At 39.8% G+C, this 20,000-nt stretch overlaps 1 protein-coding gene across 14 annotated transcripts in view; it reads left to right on the forward strand.

Moving 5' to 3' along the window:
• Positions 1–20,000, forward strand: part of LOC122253529 (uncharacterized) — a 69,999-nt gene that overhangs the window by 32,618 nt on the left and 17,381 nt on the right. For 7 of the 14 annotated variants that reach the window (XR_006223246.2, XR_015191777.1, XM_086545974.1 and 4 more), the window contains 18 exons: positions 6,712–6,877; positions 9,951–10,077; positions 10,421–10,589; positions 10,870–10,947; positions 13,381–13,535; positions 13,746–13,958; positions 14,135–14,272; positions 14,396–14,607; positions 14,880–15,046; positions 15,330–15,458; positions 15,807–16,079; positions 16,349–16,555; positions 16,717–16,872; positions 17,087–17,263; positions 17,424–17,534; positions 17,656–17,812; positions 18,134–18,201; positions 19,412–19,483. Coding sequence is in view for 12 of the 14 variants with exons in the window: in XM_086545974.1 (XP_086402100.1) it covers positions 6,774–6,877; positions 9,951–10,077; positions 10,421–10,589; positions 10,870–10,947; positions 13,381–13,535; positions 13,746–13,958; positions 14,135–14,272; positions 14,396–14,607; positions 14,880–15,046; positions 15,330–15,458; positions 15,807–16,079; positions 16,349–16,555; positions 16,717–16,872; positions 17,087–17,263; positions 17,424–17,534; positions 17,656–17,812; positions 18,134–18,201; positions 19,412–19,483 (2,713 nt within the window). In the remaining 2 variants the exon portion in view is untranslated. The remainder of the gene's footprint in view (positions 1–6,711; positions 6,878–9,950; positions 10,078–10,420; positions 10,590–10,869; positions 10,948–13,380; positions 13,536–13,745; positions 13,959–14,134; positions 14,273–14,395; positions 14,608–14,879; positions 15,047–15,329; positions 15,459–15,806; positions 16,080–16,348; positions 16,556–16,716; positions 16,873–17,086; positions 17,264–17,423; positions 17,535–17,655; positions 17,813–18,133; positions 18,202–19,411; positions 19,484–20,000) is intronic. The other 7 variants (XM_043016708.2, XM_086545971.1, XM_086545970.1 and 4 more) reach the window with 3 other exon arrangements.

Raw genomic sequence — 20,000 nt, forward strand, 5'->3', positions numbered from 1 at the left:
AGGTCAGGAGGGGCTAAGGGGAGAGAGGTCACGCCGGCCCGGCTCACACTGACAGGACAGGCAGTCCCCGGAAGGAAGGGAGATAAAAGGGAGGAAGATGATTGAAAGGAGAGGGAAGGAAGGAGAAGACCGGAACAGAGAGATGAGAGGGAAGTTGAAAGGGAGAGGGAGAGGGGGAGACACTGAGAGAGAAAAGGAGAGAGAGAGAGATTGAGAGAGAGGAAGAGGGATAGAATAAAACACAAAAAGAGGGCACAAGAACCAGGTCAAGTGAAGTAGCAGTTCCGTCAAGAGCCAAGACTGTGGTCAGACAGCAACGTATTAACCTTTTGAGAACGACGAGACTAAACTGTTATCTATGGTGTCGCTTCTTTAGCCTGTCTCTCTCTCTCTCTTTCTCTCTCTTTCTCTCTCTTTCTCTCTCTCTCTCTCTCTCTCTCTCTCTCTCTCTCTCTCTCTCTCTCTCTCTCTCTCTCTCTCTCTCTCTTTCTCTTTCTCTTTCTCTTTCTCTTTCTCTTTCTCTTTCTCTCTCTTTCTCTCTCTCTCCTCTTTCTCTCTCTTTCTCTTTCTCTCTCTTTCTCGCTCTCTCTCCTCTTTCTCTCTATTTCTCTCTCTCAATCTCTCTCTCTCACTCTCTCTCCCTCCCTCCCTCCCTCCCTCCCTCCCTCCCCCCCTCTCTCTCTCTCTCTCTCTCTCTCTCTCTCTCTCTATATATATATATATATATATATATATATATATATATATATATGTATGTATATGATTATCTGTTTCCATCTCTTTTGTATCTATATATCAGTCTATCTTTATCTCTATCTCTATTCTGTCACTCACTATTTCTTCTCTCTATTTTCATATTTCTTTTAGGGCATTTTTACTCTTCCCAATTTTCGATAACGATACGAACTACCTCAACTTTTCCCTTATTGTTTTACGATCCGTTTTGATGGCGGTTCTTTTTCGTTATCTAAGGATTTTTCTTCTTTTCTCTTCTTCCTCTCTTTTTTTCTGGAAGTTTCCTCATATTCCCGTTGGTAGAAGTTTATTGTGCTTCATGTTTCAATTATTTTCGTATCTACATCCACGATTTAGGCCACTTTTTCATTCGAAATGGAATAAAAGAAAACGGAAACCCTAAAGCCCGCTCATTATGTCAAGGTCATGAAAACGAGGTTTCTGTTTAAGGCGTGTGACCTTTGAGCTGTGGCATATCGAATGGCGTTTGTACTTTGCCAGCTTTGGATTTATGGCTCGCGATTGAAGCTTCGGCAACACCACACAACGAATTTATTTTAACCGATTTGATTAATGCCGCCCAAACCAGGATTCTTCGTCACGGAAGATAAATTTTATCAGGAATGTGGAACTGTATTAGGCTTATGAGCCCTATCTCTTGTCGTAGTGTCAATCAGGATCGTAAAGCATATATTAGAGCAGTAACGTTTATTAGGGTCGTAACGCATTTCAGGGCCGAAATGTGTATATATATCAGTGTCGTGTCGTCGTCAGCGCTCGCGTCATCAAAAACAAACAAAAACAAGAACAGAACAATGGGGGGTCTGCCACTGTGTCGTGAACTGTGTCATGTCGACGGCGCGACAGACGGACTCGGATACATTATATTTTTGGTATCCATTTTCGTGACTTCCGCTGCCTGCTGACCTTTGGGCGGCGCGCGGCCGGAACGAAGGGCGAAAGGCGCTTTCGCTTCCGGTCAAATGGCGGCGGACTGCGTCGTATCTATCGCCGCCGTTTGCGACTTCCTATGTGTCAGCGAAGTCCTGTGTGTCAGCGAACGAAGGCCCAATATAGCCTCACCTCCTCCCCTCTCCCCCAATCCCCTCCCGCCCACTCCACGTTCATTGTCTTTCCCCCTTCCTCCCTACCAACTCCCATGTACCCTCATCCCATACATACCCTGTGCCCTCCTCTAAAGGCCTTTCCCCCTTTCCCTCTCCCGCTCCCCTTACCCCACCCCACCCCCTCGATGTTAAAAAGGACACTCCGCCAAAATAGCAAAAGACAAAGCAAACAAAAAAAATAAAACGGATTAAATTTATTATGCAAATCATTCAACCGCAGCATGAGAGTGTGATTAACATAACCAGCTGACGGATCTGTCAACGTGCAGACAATCTAGTTTAATTGTCTCTGGAATGCCGCAGCAATAAGATAAAAAGCGTAAATTAATTAGATAATAAATCCTTTAATTTTCTCTCCAAAACCGATGAAAACTTTCTTCAAAAGAATTTAAAAAAAAAGATCAAAGACGTTCTTCAAGAGGCCAACAAGTTCATCCTCCCGAGATCACAAGAACAGAACGAGAACAAAAGAACCCAGAGAACAGAGCCCGAAGACAGAAGCCAAGGAGACTGAACAGCGTCTCACAAGGAGCTGGCATTGAAACGATTGACAAGACGTAATTGACTGCCGCTCCCTCAACCTTTTGCCCGCTGAGAGATGCTGCGACACACTAAGCCCGGGCACTACTGGCACGGTGGCACTGGCATTGGGACAGCGGCCATGGCTCTCCGTCATCTCTGGCCACGGGGGAGTGTGTGTGTGTGTGTGTGTGTGTGTGTGTGTGTGTGTGTGTGTGTGTGTGTGTGTGTGTGTGTGTGACAAGCGTGTTCTTGCGTACGTGTGTATGCGTATGCGTATTTGTACGTGTGTGTGTACATACTTATGCAACATGGCTCCTGCGTGTGGAAAGATTTAACGGGGATGTCAGAGAAGAAAACGAAAACAGATGCAAACGAACCTGTAGCTTATGCAACTTTTCCTCGTCTTCTCCCTCAGTTGTTCTCGTCCTCCTTCTCTCTTTGTTTTGTTTATCACTCGCTACCGCATTTTATTCTTCATTTTGTTTTTTATCTTGCCACCCTCTTCCTATTTCCCTCCCTCCCTACCCCCCCTCTCTCTCCCTCCCTCCCTCCCTCCCTTCCTTCCCATCCCCCCCTCTCTCTCTCCCTCCCTCCCTCCCTCCCTCCCTCCCTCCCTCCCTATCTCCCGCCCTCCCCTCCTCCCTTTCCCCCTCCCATGCGCCTGCCCCATGTCCTAGTTTCTTCTACACTACCCGTTTACAGATGTCTCAGGTGGGAAACAGATAAAAAAAAAAACAAGAAACTCACACACACACACACACACACACACACACACACACACACACACACACACACACACACACACACACACACACACACACATATATATATATATGCACACATATGTAAACACATTCCCCCGTGGTCATAGAAAATAATATACCGTGTATATTATTTCTTCTATTTCATTTATTTATTTATTTAAATTCAATGACAAGATATAATGAGTATTGTCTTGCAAATAAGGCAAGCATCTGTCAACAGCGGGTATGTTATTAGATTGTTCTGAACTGTTGTGGCGGATGTCATGTTTATCATCACTTTCTTCTCCGTTGTTGTCGGCATCATCTTTTGCCTTTGTTGTCCTTATCAACACACTTTGTCATCGTCATCATCATCATCATTGGGGTCATCATCTGTCATCATCGCCGTTGTCATTACTGTCATTTTTTTTCTTTTTTCTTTTTCTTTTTTTTTCCTTTCTTTTTTAAGGGGTGATGCTCTCACCATCATTTTCATTTTCATTATCTACACCTGTGTCGCCATCATTAGATCACTATCATTATCACAATTACTTTCTTCTTCTTCTTCTTCTTCTTCTTCTTCATCTTCAATCATACCACTACCACTATTGACATCAATATCACCATCACCATTACCATCACCATCACCATCACCATCAGTCATTTTTGCCATTGGTGCCACAGCGAGCTTATCATCTGCCTTTAAAAAAAGTAGAGAGGACGGGGTAGGCGTAGTGGGGGCGGGGGGGCAGACACCCGAGGGCTCACAGTACGAGTGTCCGGAGAAAGAGGGTCAGACCCTTTTTTCAATTGGATATTTTCCCCTTCTTTTTTTGGGTGAGGGAAGGGTGAGGACAGGCGTACGCGCGCGAGAGAGAGAGATAGAGAGAGAGAGACTGGTCGTGAACTTTATAGAACATGGCAGGACATCTTTGCGAGTTGTTGACTCTGGATGTGTTGTTTTTTTCCTTCTCTCTCTCTCTCTCTCTCTCTCTCTCTCTCTCTCTCTCTCTCTCTCTCTCTCTCTCTCTCTCTCTCTCTCTCTCTCTCTCTCTCTCTCTCGCGTATTTTTCTTGTTAGATCGTGTTTCGATTATCTTTCGTCATTTTCGTTTCTATGTTTGTATCCACCTAGGGATTTTGGTGAGAGAGAGAGAGAGAGAGACTGAGACTGAGACTGAGACTGAGATTGGGAAGACCGTAGCGAGAAAAAAAAAGAGAAACGCAAAGGAGGAGGGCGACCAACCAAGCGCCCTCGTACAAAGACGTTCGACCTCCTTACCATCCAGACATGACCTGACTTGACCTCCAAATGGCACTGTAAAGGAGGAGGAGGAAGCACTCTCGCTGGGCCCTCATCCCCGCGAAGACTTTAATGGTCGTGGGAGATGCCAAGGCAGCTGGCTCGGCTATGGGTGGTGGGCGGGGAGAGAGAGAGAGAGAGAGAGAGAGAGAGAGAGAGAGAGAGAGAGAGAGAGAGAGAGAGAGAGAGAGAGAGAGAGAGAGAGAGAGAGCGCTCTCTCTCTCTCTCTCTCTCTCTCTCTCTCTCTCTCTCTCTCTCTCTCTCTCTCTCTCTCTCTCTCTCTCTCTCTCTCTCTCTCTCTCTCTCTCTCTTATACACGGAAGTGATGGAAAAAGATGGAAAATCGGATAGAATAGAATACCCGAGTGTGGGCAAGGGAAGGGGGTGGGCTGGGGCAGGGGCAGGGGTGGGCTGGGGTGGGCAGTCAGAGGTTTGGGTGGCAGGGGATTTGCAGGGTGAGATCCGTGGGTAGCCTGGCGGTCATCCTTGCAATTATCATTTTCTTCCGCTCCCTGTCACTTCTTATCGTCGGGATTACTATGTTGCTTTGTGTTTGTTTGTGTGGTATCGAAATCTTTCTGTGTTCGTGTGTTTGTTTGTTTTTGTTATTATTATTGTTATTTTGTTATCATTAGGATTATTATTCTCGATATCATCAGGGGCAGTAATTAATTGTATTTCTACCAATGCTTTTGTTTTACTAATCTCTATTACCTCCCCGCCTTCTCGATTGCAACACGAACTCGTTCATAGGAAAAACACAATTATTCGCTTCTGCCGAAAAGGACCGACAAAAAGTCCCTGAGAGGGCCTAGTGGTGAAACATATCCTGCGGTGACATCCTTTGTCTACGATTCTACGAGGTTGTTTGTCCTGGCTGCCGGCTGTAGGATGATTGAGGTAATCCCGTCCAAATGCGATTCCTGGCGGATGAAGGATCTCTCATTATTCATGGGGCTTTGGGACTCTCGAAGGAGGAGGAGGACCGGGTGAGGCTTTGTTTGCAGAGAGGTGCGTAGGTTGCTGGTGTCGGCGAGCATCACTCCTCGCGGGATGATTTGCATGACCGTCATGAAGAGGGGTGCCATGGCCATTGATGCTCTGAGCTGGACGGTGGTTCTCGTAGCTCGGCATTGAGCTGCCAGCCGTACGATGATTCACCCAACGTCCTTCCCGCTGCCAGATGCGCAATAGCGCCACTTGTCTCACTTGATCTTCGTCGCATGATTGATTTTAAACACATGGAGGCGACTTGATCTCGTATGCTATTTAAAGGTGCATTAATGAGACATCAGAGTTGTCGCCTTGCTGATTGACGCGAGATTGGCATCAGGGCTGTTAGCGTAGCCGCCGCCGACGCGCTGTTGCAGTGGCGTTTGATTATTGTTGAAATATCTTGTTCCCGTCAAGGAATTCATGGGAACGGCTGAACGACAAGTTTATGATTCGTGATAAGTTTATGAGTTGTGTTTACCACTGTCTGTTACTTTATTCTCTCTCTCACTCACTCTACCTCCCCCCCCTCTCTCTCTTTCTCTTCTCTCTCTCTCTCTCTCTCTCTCTCTCTCTCTCTCTCTCTCTCTCTCTCTCTCTCTCTCTCTCTCTCTCAACATCCACCCATCTTCAATATTCAGTTGTCCATACGCCTTATTGTGACTCTTTATCCCGTCAGCATGCTACATGTATGTTGACACCCATGGGAGAGATAATGTGGCAATTTTGCATCTTTTCCCTTCCCATATTTTTTTTAGATATTTTCCAATAGTGAGAAACTGTAATTTTTATCAGCCATTAGATGGAAGGGAGTAAAAAATGTAATATATTTTTCTATTAATATTCATAGACTACAACATCTATAACAAGTACAGATCGCCCTATAGGTCTCTCTCTCTCCAAGAAATTAAATTAGACCAAGACAAAATAAAGTGTACTGGAACTATTCTCTCTCTCTTTCTCTCACTCACCCACTCGCTCACCCACTAACCCACTCTGTCTCCATTTTCCCATAAACAAATAAATAAGCCCATTGGTTCTCATCCTGTTGGTTCTCATACTTGTGTAATAGGATGACCATATATATTTTTTTTACTTTTGATAACATACATATCTGTCCTATACACAATATATGATGGCCAATGAGTAAAAGACCATCAGTGTATCGTCTGGCTTATGGTGTACATTGCTGCACAGTGTAGTGTATGTACACCATGGCTATTTTAAATTATCTGAGCCCTTTAGCTTTAATTAACCTGGACTAATTATCCCCTCTCTCTCCCTCGCAGGGTTGGTGATGTCATGAGTGGAGTCCACGTGTTACCGACGGCATCGTAGCGGCGTGGGCGGCATGTGGGCGGCGGGCGCGGTGTGGGCGGTGGCGCTGGGTGTGGTGGTGTTGACGCCCACCGTTGCTAGCCTCGGCGGGCCCAACGTGTGTACCAAACAGGAGACGTAAGTATTTCTATTAATTTTACCTGTTTGTTTTTATTTTAATTGTTTTAGTCTATTTTGTTTGAAATAATGATTATCATTATCAGTACGTATTTTAATTTTTTTCATTATTTCTCATATATTTATGTATTTACGTATGCATGAGAGAGAGAGAGAGAGAGAGAGAGAGAGAGAGAGAGGGAGAGAATGAGAATTAGAGAGAATGGGAGGAGAGAGACGCGAAAAAGGGACAAGAAACAACCTCCGCACTTTCATATATTCTTCCAGCGGTATCAGCACTTTTCTCTTATCCTTTATCTCTCCCATCCTAACTCCCTGCATCCTACATCTTCCTCCTTCCTTCCCTCATTCTTCAATCTCCCCTATAACCTTCTATTTCGTCTTTATCTCGTCCTGTTGTCACCGCGCGCACTGCCTCTCTCGCCGCCAGCTTACACAGCCACTAGAACGCGCGTGAGATTGTCTTTTGTTTTGAAAAGTTTTGAATGGAACCCAGTCTGCGGTGACGCCGGCGTGGGCTTATGGATCCTGTTTGCTTTGTTGGCCGTAGAGCTCTGACTGAGTTTGTGTTTTGTCATGAAGTGTGGCTGCCTTTTTCGAAGGCCGTGCGTAGGGGGTCCGGCGGTGGCGTTTTCTCTTTCCTGTACTCGACTCGACTCTGCTTTGCTGTCCATTCGTTCTCTCTCTCTCTCTCTCTCTCTTCTCTCTTTTCTCTCTTTTCTCTCTTTTCTCTCTTTTCTCTCTCTCTTTTCTCTATCTCTTCTCTCTCTCCTCTCTCCCTCTTTTCTCTTTTCTCTCTCTCTTTTCTCTTTTCTCTTTTTTCTCTCTCTTCTCTCTTTTCTCTCTCTCTCTCTCTCTCTCTTCTTTCTCTCTCTCTCTCTCTCTCTCTCTCTCTCTCTCTCTCTCTCTCTCTCTCTCTCTCTTTTCTCTCCCTTTCTCTCTCTCTCTCTTTTCTCTCTCTCTCTCTTTTCTCTCTCTCTTTTCTCTCTCTCTCTCTTTTCTCTCTCTGTCTCTCTCTTTTCTCTCTCTCTTTTCTCTCCCTCTCTCTTTTCTCTTTCTCCCTCTCACTCTCTTTTCTCTTTCTCTCTCTATCGTTCTCTCTCTCTTTGTCTTTTTCTCTCCTCTCTCTCTCTTTTCTCTTTCTCTCTCTATCATTCTCTCTCTTCTCTGTCTTTTATCTCTCTCTCTGTCTCTCTCTCTCTCTCTCTCTCTCTCTCTCTCTCTCTCTCTCTCTCTCTCTCTCTCTCTCTCTCTCTGGCATAATTCCTATGCCCATTCAATCCATGTGTATGCAATGTATATAGTATGAATAAACGTTTCCAAATCAAATCTCTCTCTCTCTCTCTCTCTCTCTCTCTCTCTCTCTTTCTCTCTCTATCTCTTTATCTCCCTCTTTCTTTGTTGGACCCTTTCTTAGTCCACCGTGGGTATATTAGATATGCTTATGTAACAACTATGTAGAGGAGATGGGAATGGGGTGTGGGGACTAGGGAGGGAGGGGAAGGTGGGGTGGGGGAGGAAGAGGAAGAGGCAATTTGCCAGCGAAGTTAATCGGTTGCTCCCTTTCTCTCTTCTTTATTGCGTTTTTTGTGATTTCGCCTATACGCCACTTCTCGTTTTTTTGTGATTTCGCCTATACACCACTTATCTTTTCTCTCTTCCTCTCTCTTCTTTTCTCTCTTCCTCTCTCTCTCTCTCTCTCTCTCTCTCTCTCTCTCTCTCTCTCTCTCTCTCTCTCTCTCTCTCTCTCTCTCTCTCTCTCTCTCTCTCTCTCTCTCTCTAGTGTGAATGAGTGTGAGGGGAAACGGTAAAGTACTCGGCCTATATGGGCAAGCTAGCTGTCGCACACTTGTATATCCCCCCCCCTCCCACCCGTCCATCACCATATTCCCAAAAATCAAGTTTACGGAAAAGGATACACAACGTTTTTTTTTGTGAGATGTTGCAATGTAATGTGTATTTGTGATATCCTGAGTTGCACCACGAAGGAATGTTTTCAGAAAGATGTGTTTAACGTCGCTTTCCGTCGGTTACGTCATCAGATAGTGTACATTACTTGACATTAACAACCGTACGATTATGTATGGTTATGCTTGGTGTGTTTGTCTGATTTTCTCTCATTCCATGTCAGTTCATAGTCGGCGATAGAAAGATTACCGATAAAAATGACACCTTACCAATGGTTTGATACTTCTTTAGTATCGAGTTTGCTTTCGTATTCCTCTTTTTCTTCTTCTAATTCTTCATTTTTTTCTTCTAGTTAACATAATTCGCTTTTCTTGTTACCAGTTGCTGTTTTTTATAACCCTTGTGTTATATAAACATGTTATATTTATATCTTCACCGATATACGCTCCTTATTTTGTTTTGCTTTTGTTTAAGCTTATGCCTTTGAACTTTTATTTCGTATCTTGTGAATGATTTTATTTAGTGCAACACACTAACGTTCAATACATGTTCAAGTCTCGCTAAGACATTGCTCAGAACTAGTTCACATCATGTATGAAGCGTTGCTCGGCGAAAATGTGACAAGATGACGAAATGTTGCAGCAACTGTTGCAGAAAGTGCAAGACGAGGTGTAAGCAGATCTGAAGACATGTGACACGACGTGCAACTGGAGACCTGTGAGCGAGGTTGCCATGCGGGAAACGATCATCTTTATTTGTCTCTGATAGGTGTTAACTCGCGTCTGAAGTCAGCTCATCGTTCCGTATTTTTCGTGTTAGACAGGATTTTCTTCACCTTTTAACATGTACATACACTTGATCGAACTTGTCCTCGCACTCGCATAATTAAACACGCACTCACTCACTCATTCATTCACAAAAGCAGAACGAGAACTTGTTAACAATGAAATGGAAGAAAATGGATAATCCGAATGTAAAAAATGTCAATAAACAATTATCGTTTTGTGATATTTTTTTTTATATATATTATTTTATAAATGCTCCACTTTTGCTAACGTTCATTCATTTTTTTCCCCTTGATTCAGCTTCTTTTCTTTTTACAGAAGAAATAGAATGAACACATGAATGGGGACTTATTCACTAATGACATCTATTCAACTTGCAGGTACACGAGTTTTGTGAATGTGTCCTACACAAAAGCATATAGAGTACGAACTTACACGTACTGCTTCAGCATTCCGCCCAAGTGTTCCAAGTACAAGATTGCATATAAGACTTCTTTCAAGACGCAAGTATGTATCAGTTAATGCATCATTCTTCAGATGATGGTATATGATTTAGTATCATAATTTTGACTACCTTTTTCTATCATCACACTCTTAAAAAAAAAAAAAAAAAAAAAAAATAGATGTAGAATCTAATGAAACAAAATTATTTATATTGCATAGCATGAATATGACTTAATGTGGTATACAGGAAAGAAGAAGAAAAATAAATCAACCAGATATGCCCATCTTTAGTGCCAAATTAGGCTTAGAAGAGTGAAATTGTAAAAGATGTATATCTATATATATATATATATATATTTTTTTTTTTTTTTTTTTCTTTGTTCATCCCAATTGTCCCTATTTGCAGAGCCAAACCAAGACTCGGACAGTGGATGTGTGTTGTACCGGCTTCACCAGAGTGCCATCTGATGACCGGTGCATACCAATATGTTCCCAAGACTGCATACACGGGGTTTGTCTCAAGCCAGACGAGTGCCGTTGCGAAGCAGGCTACTCGGGTCCAAGCTGTAATATAAGTAAGTGTTGAATATTAAGCACATTGGCTTTTTTTAGGTTTAGTGTTTTCATAAATGAATTAGAGCCTTTTCTCCTCTTGAGATTAATGTAAAACATACCTTTTGGCTTTGTAGATCTTTCAGCAAGAATCTATTTAAAAAAAAACACATAAACAAAGGTGAGATCAGCTTTAATGATCCCTTTGTTGTTAGTATTGATTAATTGTCTTCTACTTTCATCATAATTAGGCGACTTCACTGCTGCAAACCTTAAGTAATAATAATGGCCTTTATCTGTTAGGCAACTTGATGGAGTTTGGTAATGACGACACAGTGCATAATGCCCTGGTCCCGTGCTCTGGCCCGCAGTGCTATGTTTGTGAGTAGCACGCGTATTCTCCCGGCACCCACCTCAGAGTTGTTCTAGGCACCACTGGCACACTGATTTGGGCTATGATGTGACATAGTGCCAACAACTTCATTTGATTATCAGACTGTGCTTGAAACAGCTTCAGCACAACATGATTTGCACTTTCCACTCAGCAAAATACACTAACATTTGATTGAATTTGCTCAATTAAAGATCAAAAAGAGAAGTTTGCATATATGCACTTCAAGATCTTAAAATCAGAATTATCAAATGACAGATGAATTGGGTTTGACTAGTAAAAGTAAAATGATAAACCAATATGTTAAACCAACCACTTAAAATTCTTCACCTTAGCAATACAATAAACATAAGCACAAATTGTCATTAAGAGTCTGTAGTAAATAACTAGCACCTGATAATGGAAGTTGTGAAAACAAAGTTTCTGTGATGGTGACTACTGGCACGGTTACATCAGGTGATGGTATGTAGCTTTCATGGCACTCATTTTATTGGTCACAAGGTGGGTGGCGGAGACAAGACTTGGTGCTAGTTGTAGAGGAATTTAGTGGAAGGTCTCAGAGACCAGGGTCTTCGGTGGAAAATAGTCGCCCTAGGATTTATTTTTATTTAATTTTTTTTTCTCACATTATTTGCTTTCCTAACAGCTTGTCAACAAACATACTGGCTATACAGTTATGTGAAGGGCTATCTATTCTAAATTTTAAATTTGTTATTGTAAAGCAATTGGTGGTTTGTAGAGCATAAAGTTTATATAAAGTTTTCAAGATTTTAACATGCTTTACTTAAAAAAGGGTTGTTTCAACCAAATCAAACTTTTTTTTTTTTTTTTTTTTTTTTTTTTAGAATATATGAAGCATGAGCCTTTTCATATAACTGTTTGAGTCTTATTCAAGGTTTATTATACAATGCAAAGGTTTATAGGTTATCAACATTAATCCATTATCTGTGGTGTCTGTCATGAGTGTAGTCTTGTGTTCATGTATTATGTGTCTTTTTGTTATGTCAACTCACCCCATCCTAATTTGTTTTCCTTGGCCAACAGAAATGAGGGGTAAGTTTTATTGAAAATGAATTTTGATAGCTATTGGCTGATAATTGCACTTAGCCAGTCAGAGCTTTACTGATGATGGGCCAGCAGTCACATTTTTAAGAGGGTTAAGGATTTTCATATCATTATATGATCACAGGGAACTCAGAATGGGTCATAAACAGCAAACTTATCCTGAACCAGTATGCAGTTTATTGTCTGTTTATGTAATGATTGCAGAAATTAAAGGACTCATAAGGCTCAGCAGCCAATATAGTGCAGGTACTGTATGGAATATATTGTGTCCTATAAAATAAACGAGAATTGATGGATTGTGTATTCATAAAGCTTGCCAACCCATCTCTCTTACAAGTGTGACTGTCTTTGAATCTTTTGTGTTTTTGCGTGGCGCTGCATCCAAGTGGCTTTGGTGTAGGTCAAAAGTGCGTGGGACCTCCGCCTTTTTCTAACAGTGACTCGTATATGTTATTATGTGCCATTTCAGCACTACTTTTGGTTTATGTCTTAGCTTTTTATCTGTTATTCTGTGAGATGTTGCATCTGGTTTGTGTCCTAAGATTATTCTTTCTTACCTTTTTTGTCATTTTATTTGATTTCTGTTATTTTCCCTTTAACAGTGTTGACTTCAGCAATAGTGATGTTCAAGTTAATTTACTGCATGTGTAGAGAGTCTTTTTCTTTTAAGTAGAAAAAGTTATGAGATGAAAGACGTATATAAAAGGAGATAGATGTCAAGCTTTGCTAACATTATGCTGTTCTATGAAAAAAGATTTCTCATGCAAATATACTGAGAAAAAAAGTTTCATATTGTTTAACTACAGCTTGCTCTGCTAAGTAGAAATTAGTGATTGGAACTTTCAAACAAAACCAAAAAAATTAGAATAAATAGAATAAGTTTTTTAGGTACATGTTTATCCTGAACTCAAAAATTAAGGAAAACATGATCTTGTTCTGCATTTGATATATTTATTTTATATGGATGCTGATGATAATATTTTACTCTAAATTAGTATATGATTTTTTTCATATGAAAATTTAAATGTTATGATATGTAAATGCTAAGAAAATAAATGTCAACTCTAAAATTACTGTGAATGAATATTTTGCTTGTATTACATTATTTTTGATGTTTTCTTATATCACTATTTCATAAATATCATATTTAATTGAAAAATATACACATTTATTACTTCAACATTTTCCTAACAAGATTTAAACATGTTATATTCAGAATATTACAAAAAAGAAAAAAAAAAAAATCTGCTCTTCAAGGTTAAATGGATCTGTGTGTGTGTGTGTGTGTGCTTATACATAGAAGGTATAAAACAATATGAAAGGAAAAATTAATAATTATCTTTCTCAATTTTCTGCAGCATGTCCTGAAGGGAAATGGGGTATGGGATGTATCCATGACTGCCCCTGTCTACACGAGGGAAAATGCGATCCCTTATATGGGAATTGTTCATGTCATGCTGGCTGGATCGGACCTTATTGTGAAGAGAAATGTCAGGATGGGTATTATGGAGTGGTAAGCTAAATAGTTAACTAAAACTTTTGCTTTTCATTTTGTCGTTGATCCTGCATACTGTGATATTGTAAGAAAATTTGATCCAGAATGACAGAGTTTAAATTTTGCAACTATTTTGCAAAGAGCAATCCTATATGGAGCTATTTTAAGTTAAAATGTACCAAAACTATTACTGCTTTACATGCTGTTAATTACAAAATCTTCCTCCAGGATTGCAAAGATCGGTGTCGCTGTCAGAACGGAGGGACCTGCGACCATGTGTCTGGGGCATGCCAGTGCTCACCTGGATGGACAGGACCCCTTTGTGAGAAGTCTTGTCCAGAGGGCACACACGGCACTGCCTGCAGTAACAAGTGTGCCTGTCAGAATGGTGGACACTGTGACCCTGTCAATGGGAAATGTCAGTGTCCCCCAGGTTGGACGGTCAGTATTATTTAATGATTGATGTTGACCTGTTGCATTGTTTTCAGGGTTGCATCTCTTATTTACTGAAAGATAAGAATTAATAAATCTTGGCTGGGAGTATACTGTCAGTGGTTTTAGTTTGAGCCTTATTTCAGAATTTAGGTGTACTTGATTGTATTACTTTCATCCATCAGGGAGATGTGTGTGCCAACCCTTGTCCTCAGGGCACCTGGGGACGTAACTGCTCAGAGCTTTGTGATTGTTACAATTCTGCAACATGTGACCACATAACAGGTCGCTGCAAGTGTCCTTCTGGATATGTAGGAAATAAGGTAACTAAGAATTGCAATATTTTTTTCATGTTTATTGGAAATAAAGTCTTTCAGCAAAATTTTGGCTAATATGTTTAGTATTTTATGAGAAGTAATTTTTTCTAATTTTACTAAACTGAACAGTGCCAAGAGGAATGTCCATTGGGGACATATGGGGTTAATTGCACAGAATCTTGCAATTGCCGCAATGGAGCCACTTGTTCACACGTCAGTGGAAGATGTTTCTGCAAAGATGGATGGCTGGGCAATGACTGCTCAATGCCAGCTTGTCCTCCAGATCAATTTGGACCTGGATGTTCTCAGATTTGTTCCTGTGAAAAACATAACACAGAAAGGTAAGATGATGCAGATTTGTAATGGGAAATAGCAGTGGTTTTGACTTTTATTCTTTAGGAAAATGAAGAGAGTTCCTATATTATACTTACTATCAATTTCCATTTTCTCCAAATAATTTTCATACTTTCTCCTTTTTACCTTATTTTCTCCTCTTCATTTAGCTTCCTTTTTAGTTAAACTTGAAAAACCAACAACAAAAATTTATGTGTAATTTTCTTGATATGTTTTGTATATATAAAAAAAACAGTTATACAGCCAGTTTTATTCACAGATGTCATCCATGGACGGGTGAGTGTGAGTGCAAAGCTGGCTGGGCAGGTGAGACCTGTAGTCGAGCCTGCCCTTTCTACAAGTACGGAGAGAAGTGTCAGAACAGTTGCAATTGCAAGAATGGAGCTTTCTGTGACCCTGTGGAAGGCACATGCATCTGTGCACCAGGTGAGATGAAGACATAAGGTTAACATAGATTAACAAATGAAGTATCTTTCCAGGACTGGTTATACATGTATCTTCTCCAAGAGATATAGACTCTAGTACTAGCCAAAATATTTTCAATGTTCAAAATGTGATGTTACTAAAGATATGCCCAGATGTAATTTAAAATTCAAGTGATATGATGAGGTATTTATTCATCTAAAAATATTTCTTGATAGATACCTGAATTGTTTTTTCCATTCATTCATTCACGTTTAATAATACTTGAAACTTTTATTTTTGGCAGGGTACCATGGAAAAGATTGCAGCGATCACTGTCCAAAACACAAGTATGGTCAGAACTGTGAATTGGATTGCCGCTGTAAAAATGCCCTTGGCTGCTCGCATGAGAGTGGGAAGTGCATATGTAGTCCAGGTAAAATGACAGTTTGTCTAGCTTAGTTTGATTAATATGTGTAAATCTTTTATCATTGCATATCTCTCTCTCTCTCTTCTCTCTTCTCTCTCTCCCTCTCTCTCTCTCTCTCTCTCTCTCTCTCTCTCTCTCTCTCTCTCTCTTGTATTTTTCTTGTTAGATCGTGTTTCAATGATCTTTCGTTATTTTCATGTCTTTTGCTTGTATCCACCTAGGGATACAAACTCTCTCTCTCTCTCTTTCTCTTTCTCTTTCTGTGGCCAGCTTATGTTTAAATTCATTGTTTATCCTTGAAACATCCAGAGATAAATAGGTTTGATAAATTCACCATATTGTCCTATGTTCTAGGTTGGGGTGGCCAGCAGTGTTCCCTGACATGTCCACTAGGTTTCTATGGTGGGAACTGCACGAAGGTGTGTGACTGCCAGAACAACGGCTCTTGTAACCCAGTGACGGGAAAATGCACCTGCGGCCCTGGCCATTTCGGGGACAAGTGCCAGAAGACATGTGACCAGGGCTTCCATGGTATGGGCTGTATTAATCACTGTGCCTGTGTTGGACCAAATGTTGAAGGCTGTGACCCAGTCACTGGTAGATGTATCTGCAAGCCTGGTTTCCGAGGTTAGTGTTTTCCTGTTTGAATATACTTTTATTTATTTAGTTTATTTTTTATGTTACATGCTGCCTGAGTGTTGATTTAGCTATAGTTGTAATGAGTTCAGGTAACTCACTCATCAGCCTTTTCAAAGTATTTGATTTATTGTACTATTTTAGAAAATGGGGCAATTCGTTTTCTTTAATACCAATCAAAATGTATTTCACACTAATTAGTAGTTTCAAGTTTTGAAATTGTTTTTCTTTACCCTTCCACCTCATCCCTACCCTCTCAGGTGTGAGTTGTGAATCTAGATGTCCACGGGGCAACTATGGTGAAGCTTGCACAAAGAAATGCGATTGCAAGAACAACGGGTCCTGCAAGTATCAGAACGGAAAGTGCAACTGCGAGCGAGGGTGGCATGGTGCCAACTGCAACACTCCTTGTAGACCTGGCAAATATGGAGTTAACTGCAACCAAAACTGCCCATCTTGTGTGCATGGTTTGTAGCACATAATTCTGAGTCTCTAGTGATAATGAAAACCATTTTTGTTTTTTATTTATTTATTTATTTGTTTATTTGTTAATTTGTTTGTTTTATTCAATTGCCAAAAAAGTTTTGCTATTAAGTTGGTTTGTGATTATTCTTTTAAAATTTTCTAGGAAATGGTACATGTGATGCGCAAGAAGGGACGTGTGTTTGTGCAGCAGGGTGGCGGGGAGCAAGATGTGACCGCACATGTCCTTCTGGCTACTGGGGATTTGTCTGCAGTAATGAATGCAGATGTCGTAATGGTGCAGAGTGTAACCCAGAAACAGGTAAATACAGGTGATAAAGGGGATAAAACTAGCATTGATCTTGAGCTTTTAATTTGTTTGGTTAGGAAAAGCCGTAGGTACAAAATGTATTAAGAAGAATGTTGCTTATGTACTTGGACAAATATTTCTTTCTGACATTCTTTACATGATATATCTGTGCAAGATTGGTAACAATTTCCTTCTATAAACCTAATGTAACAAATATCTGCTGCAGGAGAGTGTCACTGTCTTCCTGGCTGGAGAGGAGCTGACTGCTCACAGCCTTGCCCTCCTGGGACTTTCGGTTACAATTGCTTGCAAACGTGTCATTGTCGAAACCATGCATCTTGCAGAGGCAATGATGGTTTCTGTGAGTGCAAGCCAGGATGGATGGGACCAGGGTGTACCCAGAGTAAGTAAATGGTGGAGGGGGTGCCTGTGCTTGCTGACATATGAATGTAAAGAGAACTTTCAAATTTCCAGCTGTTACACCATTTGTATCAGTGAATAACATCATATAGATATGTTTGATAGATAAAACAAATATTGCATTCTTATTTATTCCATTTCAGCTTGCCCAGAAGGGTATTATGGACGCCAGTGCCTGAATGTGTGCAACTGCACCACCGATAACTTCATTTGCCATCCTGTTGAAGGTTGTAAATGTCGTTATGGATTTGAAGGCAAGTAGAAGTGTCTTGATAAATTTTGTTAAGCAAAAGTTAATACCAAAACATATAAACTTACAAAATAAACAGAAGAAAAATGCAATATTATTTGAATTTGGATTTTTCCTTTCCGCAGGTGACATGTGTGATATCCCAATTACCAGTCCCATCAAAACAAGCGATGTTCCCTATCTCCCAACCACACCAAGTGGATCAAATAATGCAGGGCTTATTGTTGGTGTAGTGTCAATCATCCTCATCACTATTGTCATAGCAATAATAATATACTACAGGTAGGTGATATAAATTTCAAGCTTTCTTCTTTTGAATTGGGAGATATACTTATGTTAAGGTTGCACTGTTCAAGGTTTTATTTAGTATTTATTTATCTGTTATAACTCATCAGATATTTGTTTACTGTCTTTTATAGCTTTCAAAATTATGTCTTTCATTTTTATAGTATGAGCTCAGAATTACATATACCAATATTGTTTGAAGATGGTATGATGTATTTAGAGGAGATTGCATTAATCATGCAGTATTTTCAAGTGGTGGAATATTCTTAAATATCATGATGTATATTATGTGAATCATATTCGTTCTCTATCTTTCAGACGAAGATTAAAAAGATTAAAGAGAGAACTTGCCGTAGTCCAGTACACTGCGAATCCCTCAACAACAGGTAAGAGCTTTGATAGTAAGATCATCATCTATGTTTTTTGTCTTGTTCTGTCACTATGTTTCTTTCAGTGTTCCCTCAAATGCACTGGATGCATCTCCCCTTTGTGATCAATGTAAATGTTTGTCTGGCTGGTTAAAGTGTGGATATTTTGTATTGTCTGTCCTTGGATATCGGTGTTGGCTGTGAAGCACATTTTAATGTGCCTTTTAATCCTCGGTCCTCAGAATGTTCATTGCAGTAGAAGCTCTTTGTAACATTGTAATAAACCAACATTGATTTTACTAAACTAACTCTTACTAATGCTATTAAGACCAACTCTGGTGTTTGTACTTCTTCAATTGTCTTTAGATGTTTTAAAGTTTTGGAGATTATGTCTGTGCTCTGTTTTTAAAATAACACACACAAAACACTTGAGTGTTTTAATCTCTTGCTTTTCCAGTATAAATGGATTTTTTGTCCCATGTTCATGTATTGCAACATACTATGTATCATTTTACATGGCATGTAAACAAACTTTTCTATTTAAACGTATTTGTATTAGTATTTTCCACAATATGTTCATATTTATTTTAAATGTTTTGTTTATAGTATAAGATCATTACAAATTATAAAGCAAAAATTATTTGTGTAATGAAAATAGTATTAGAAGGAACATGGAATGATCATGCAATGTTCAAAAGGGCTTTTACTTTAGGATAGATCACATGGTCTTATCAAATAATGTGTTCTGACTATAGAATCACTGCAATGCTTTGTTCAATGCCAAGGTAACAGATTAGTGCGAACTTCATTTGGCTGTTAGATTATGCAAAAATTCTTGGCTAACAAGCTTCATTACAATGCAATGTTTAAAACAATCAAAATCTGCTTATTTTGTAGACTGCAGCTCTATAGTCACAATTAATTCTGACATCCCACAGTAGATATATACAGTGGCTTTGATTCTGTGTATTAGGAAGAAATACTTCCCAGGAAATTACAGATATCAATATTATGATGTAGTATATTTTGTTGTTAAATCATTAAACTATGCCAGCAAGTCCAAAAACAAAAGCTCAGAATAATTGGAAACCCAAACAGAATTTAGTCCACTGTTATTGAATATGCCAGGCCCTAACATGCAACATTTATAACCATGGCCTCTACAGCTAGTTAGAAGTGTACTGTAACTCTTTCCATCACTCTCTCTCTGTGCACGCTTACACACTAGAACGCCCAAAGATGATCGAGAGCAAAGAGAGCACTAAGCTTCGTCCTTCTAATAAGCTCTCGCAGAAGTCGGGTAAGATTATTTTACACCATTTTGCATTTTTAGTGTTTTTGAATATTTTTTTTTCTTCTTTCCTTGGTGACATTCAGCATAATTCAGTGGATACTATTTTTCTGTCCCAAAATAAAAAACTGAATTCTTTGCTGGTTTGTTGTGTTGTACGTACACCATATCTGTTCATCTTTCTATCCATGTGAATGTAAACATATGTAGTCTATATATATATATATGTATATATATATATATATATATATATATATATATATATATATATATATATATATATATATAAATGTATATATACATATATACACACGCAAACATATACAAATATTGTTAAATATATTGTATATACATTATATTCCTTCATAAGTCATGACCACCCTTGTATTCCTTAAGCATTTTACCCTAAATGTTAAATGTTCAAAAATCCTATGTAACCTGCACACGTGTATGTTGAAGAGTTTTGGTACTTTCACCTCAAAACTTTGCTTGTATATAGATATTTCTTTACAGTGTTATTGTTAGT

This window comes from Penaeus japonicus, unplaced genomic scaffold, assembly GCF_977035675.1.
Source record: "Penaeus japonicus unplaced genomic scaffold, GWHDUDI00000001_assembly GWHDUDI00000017, whole genome shotgun sequence".
Taxonomy (NCBI): domain Eukaryota; kingdom Metazoa; phylum Arthropoda; class Malacostraca; order Decapoda; family Penaeidae; genus Penaeus; species Penaeus japonicus.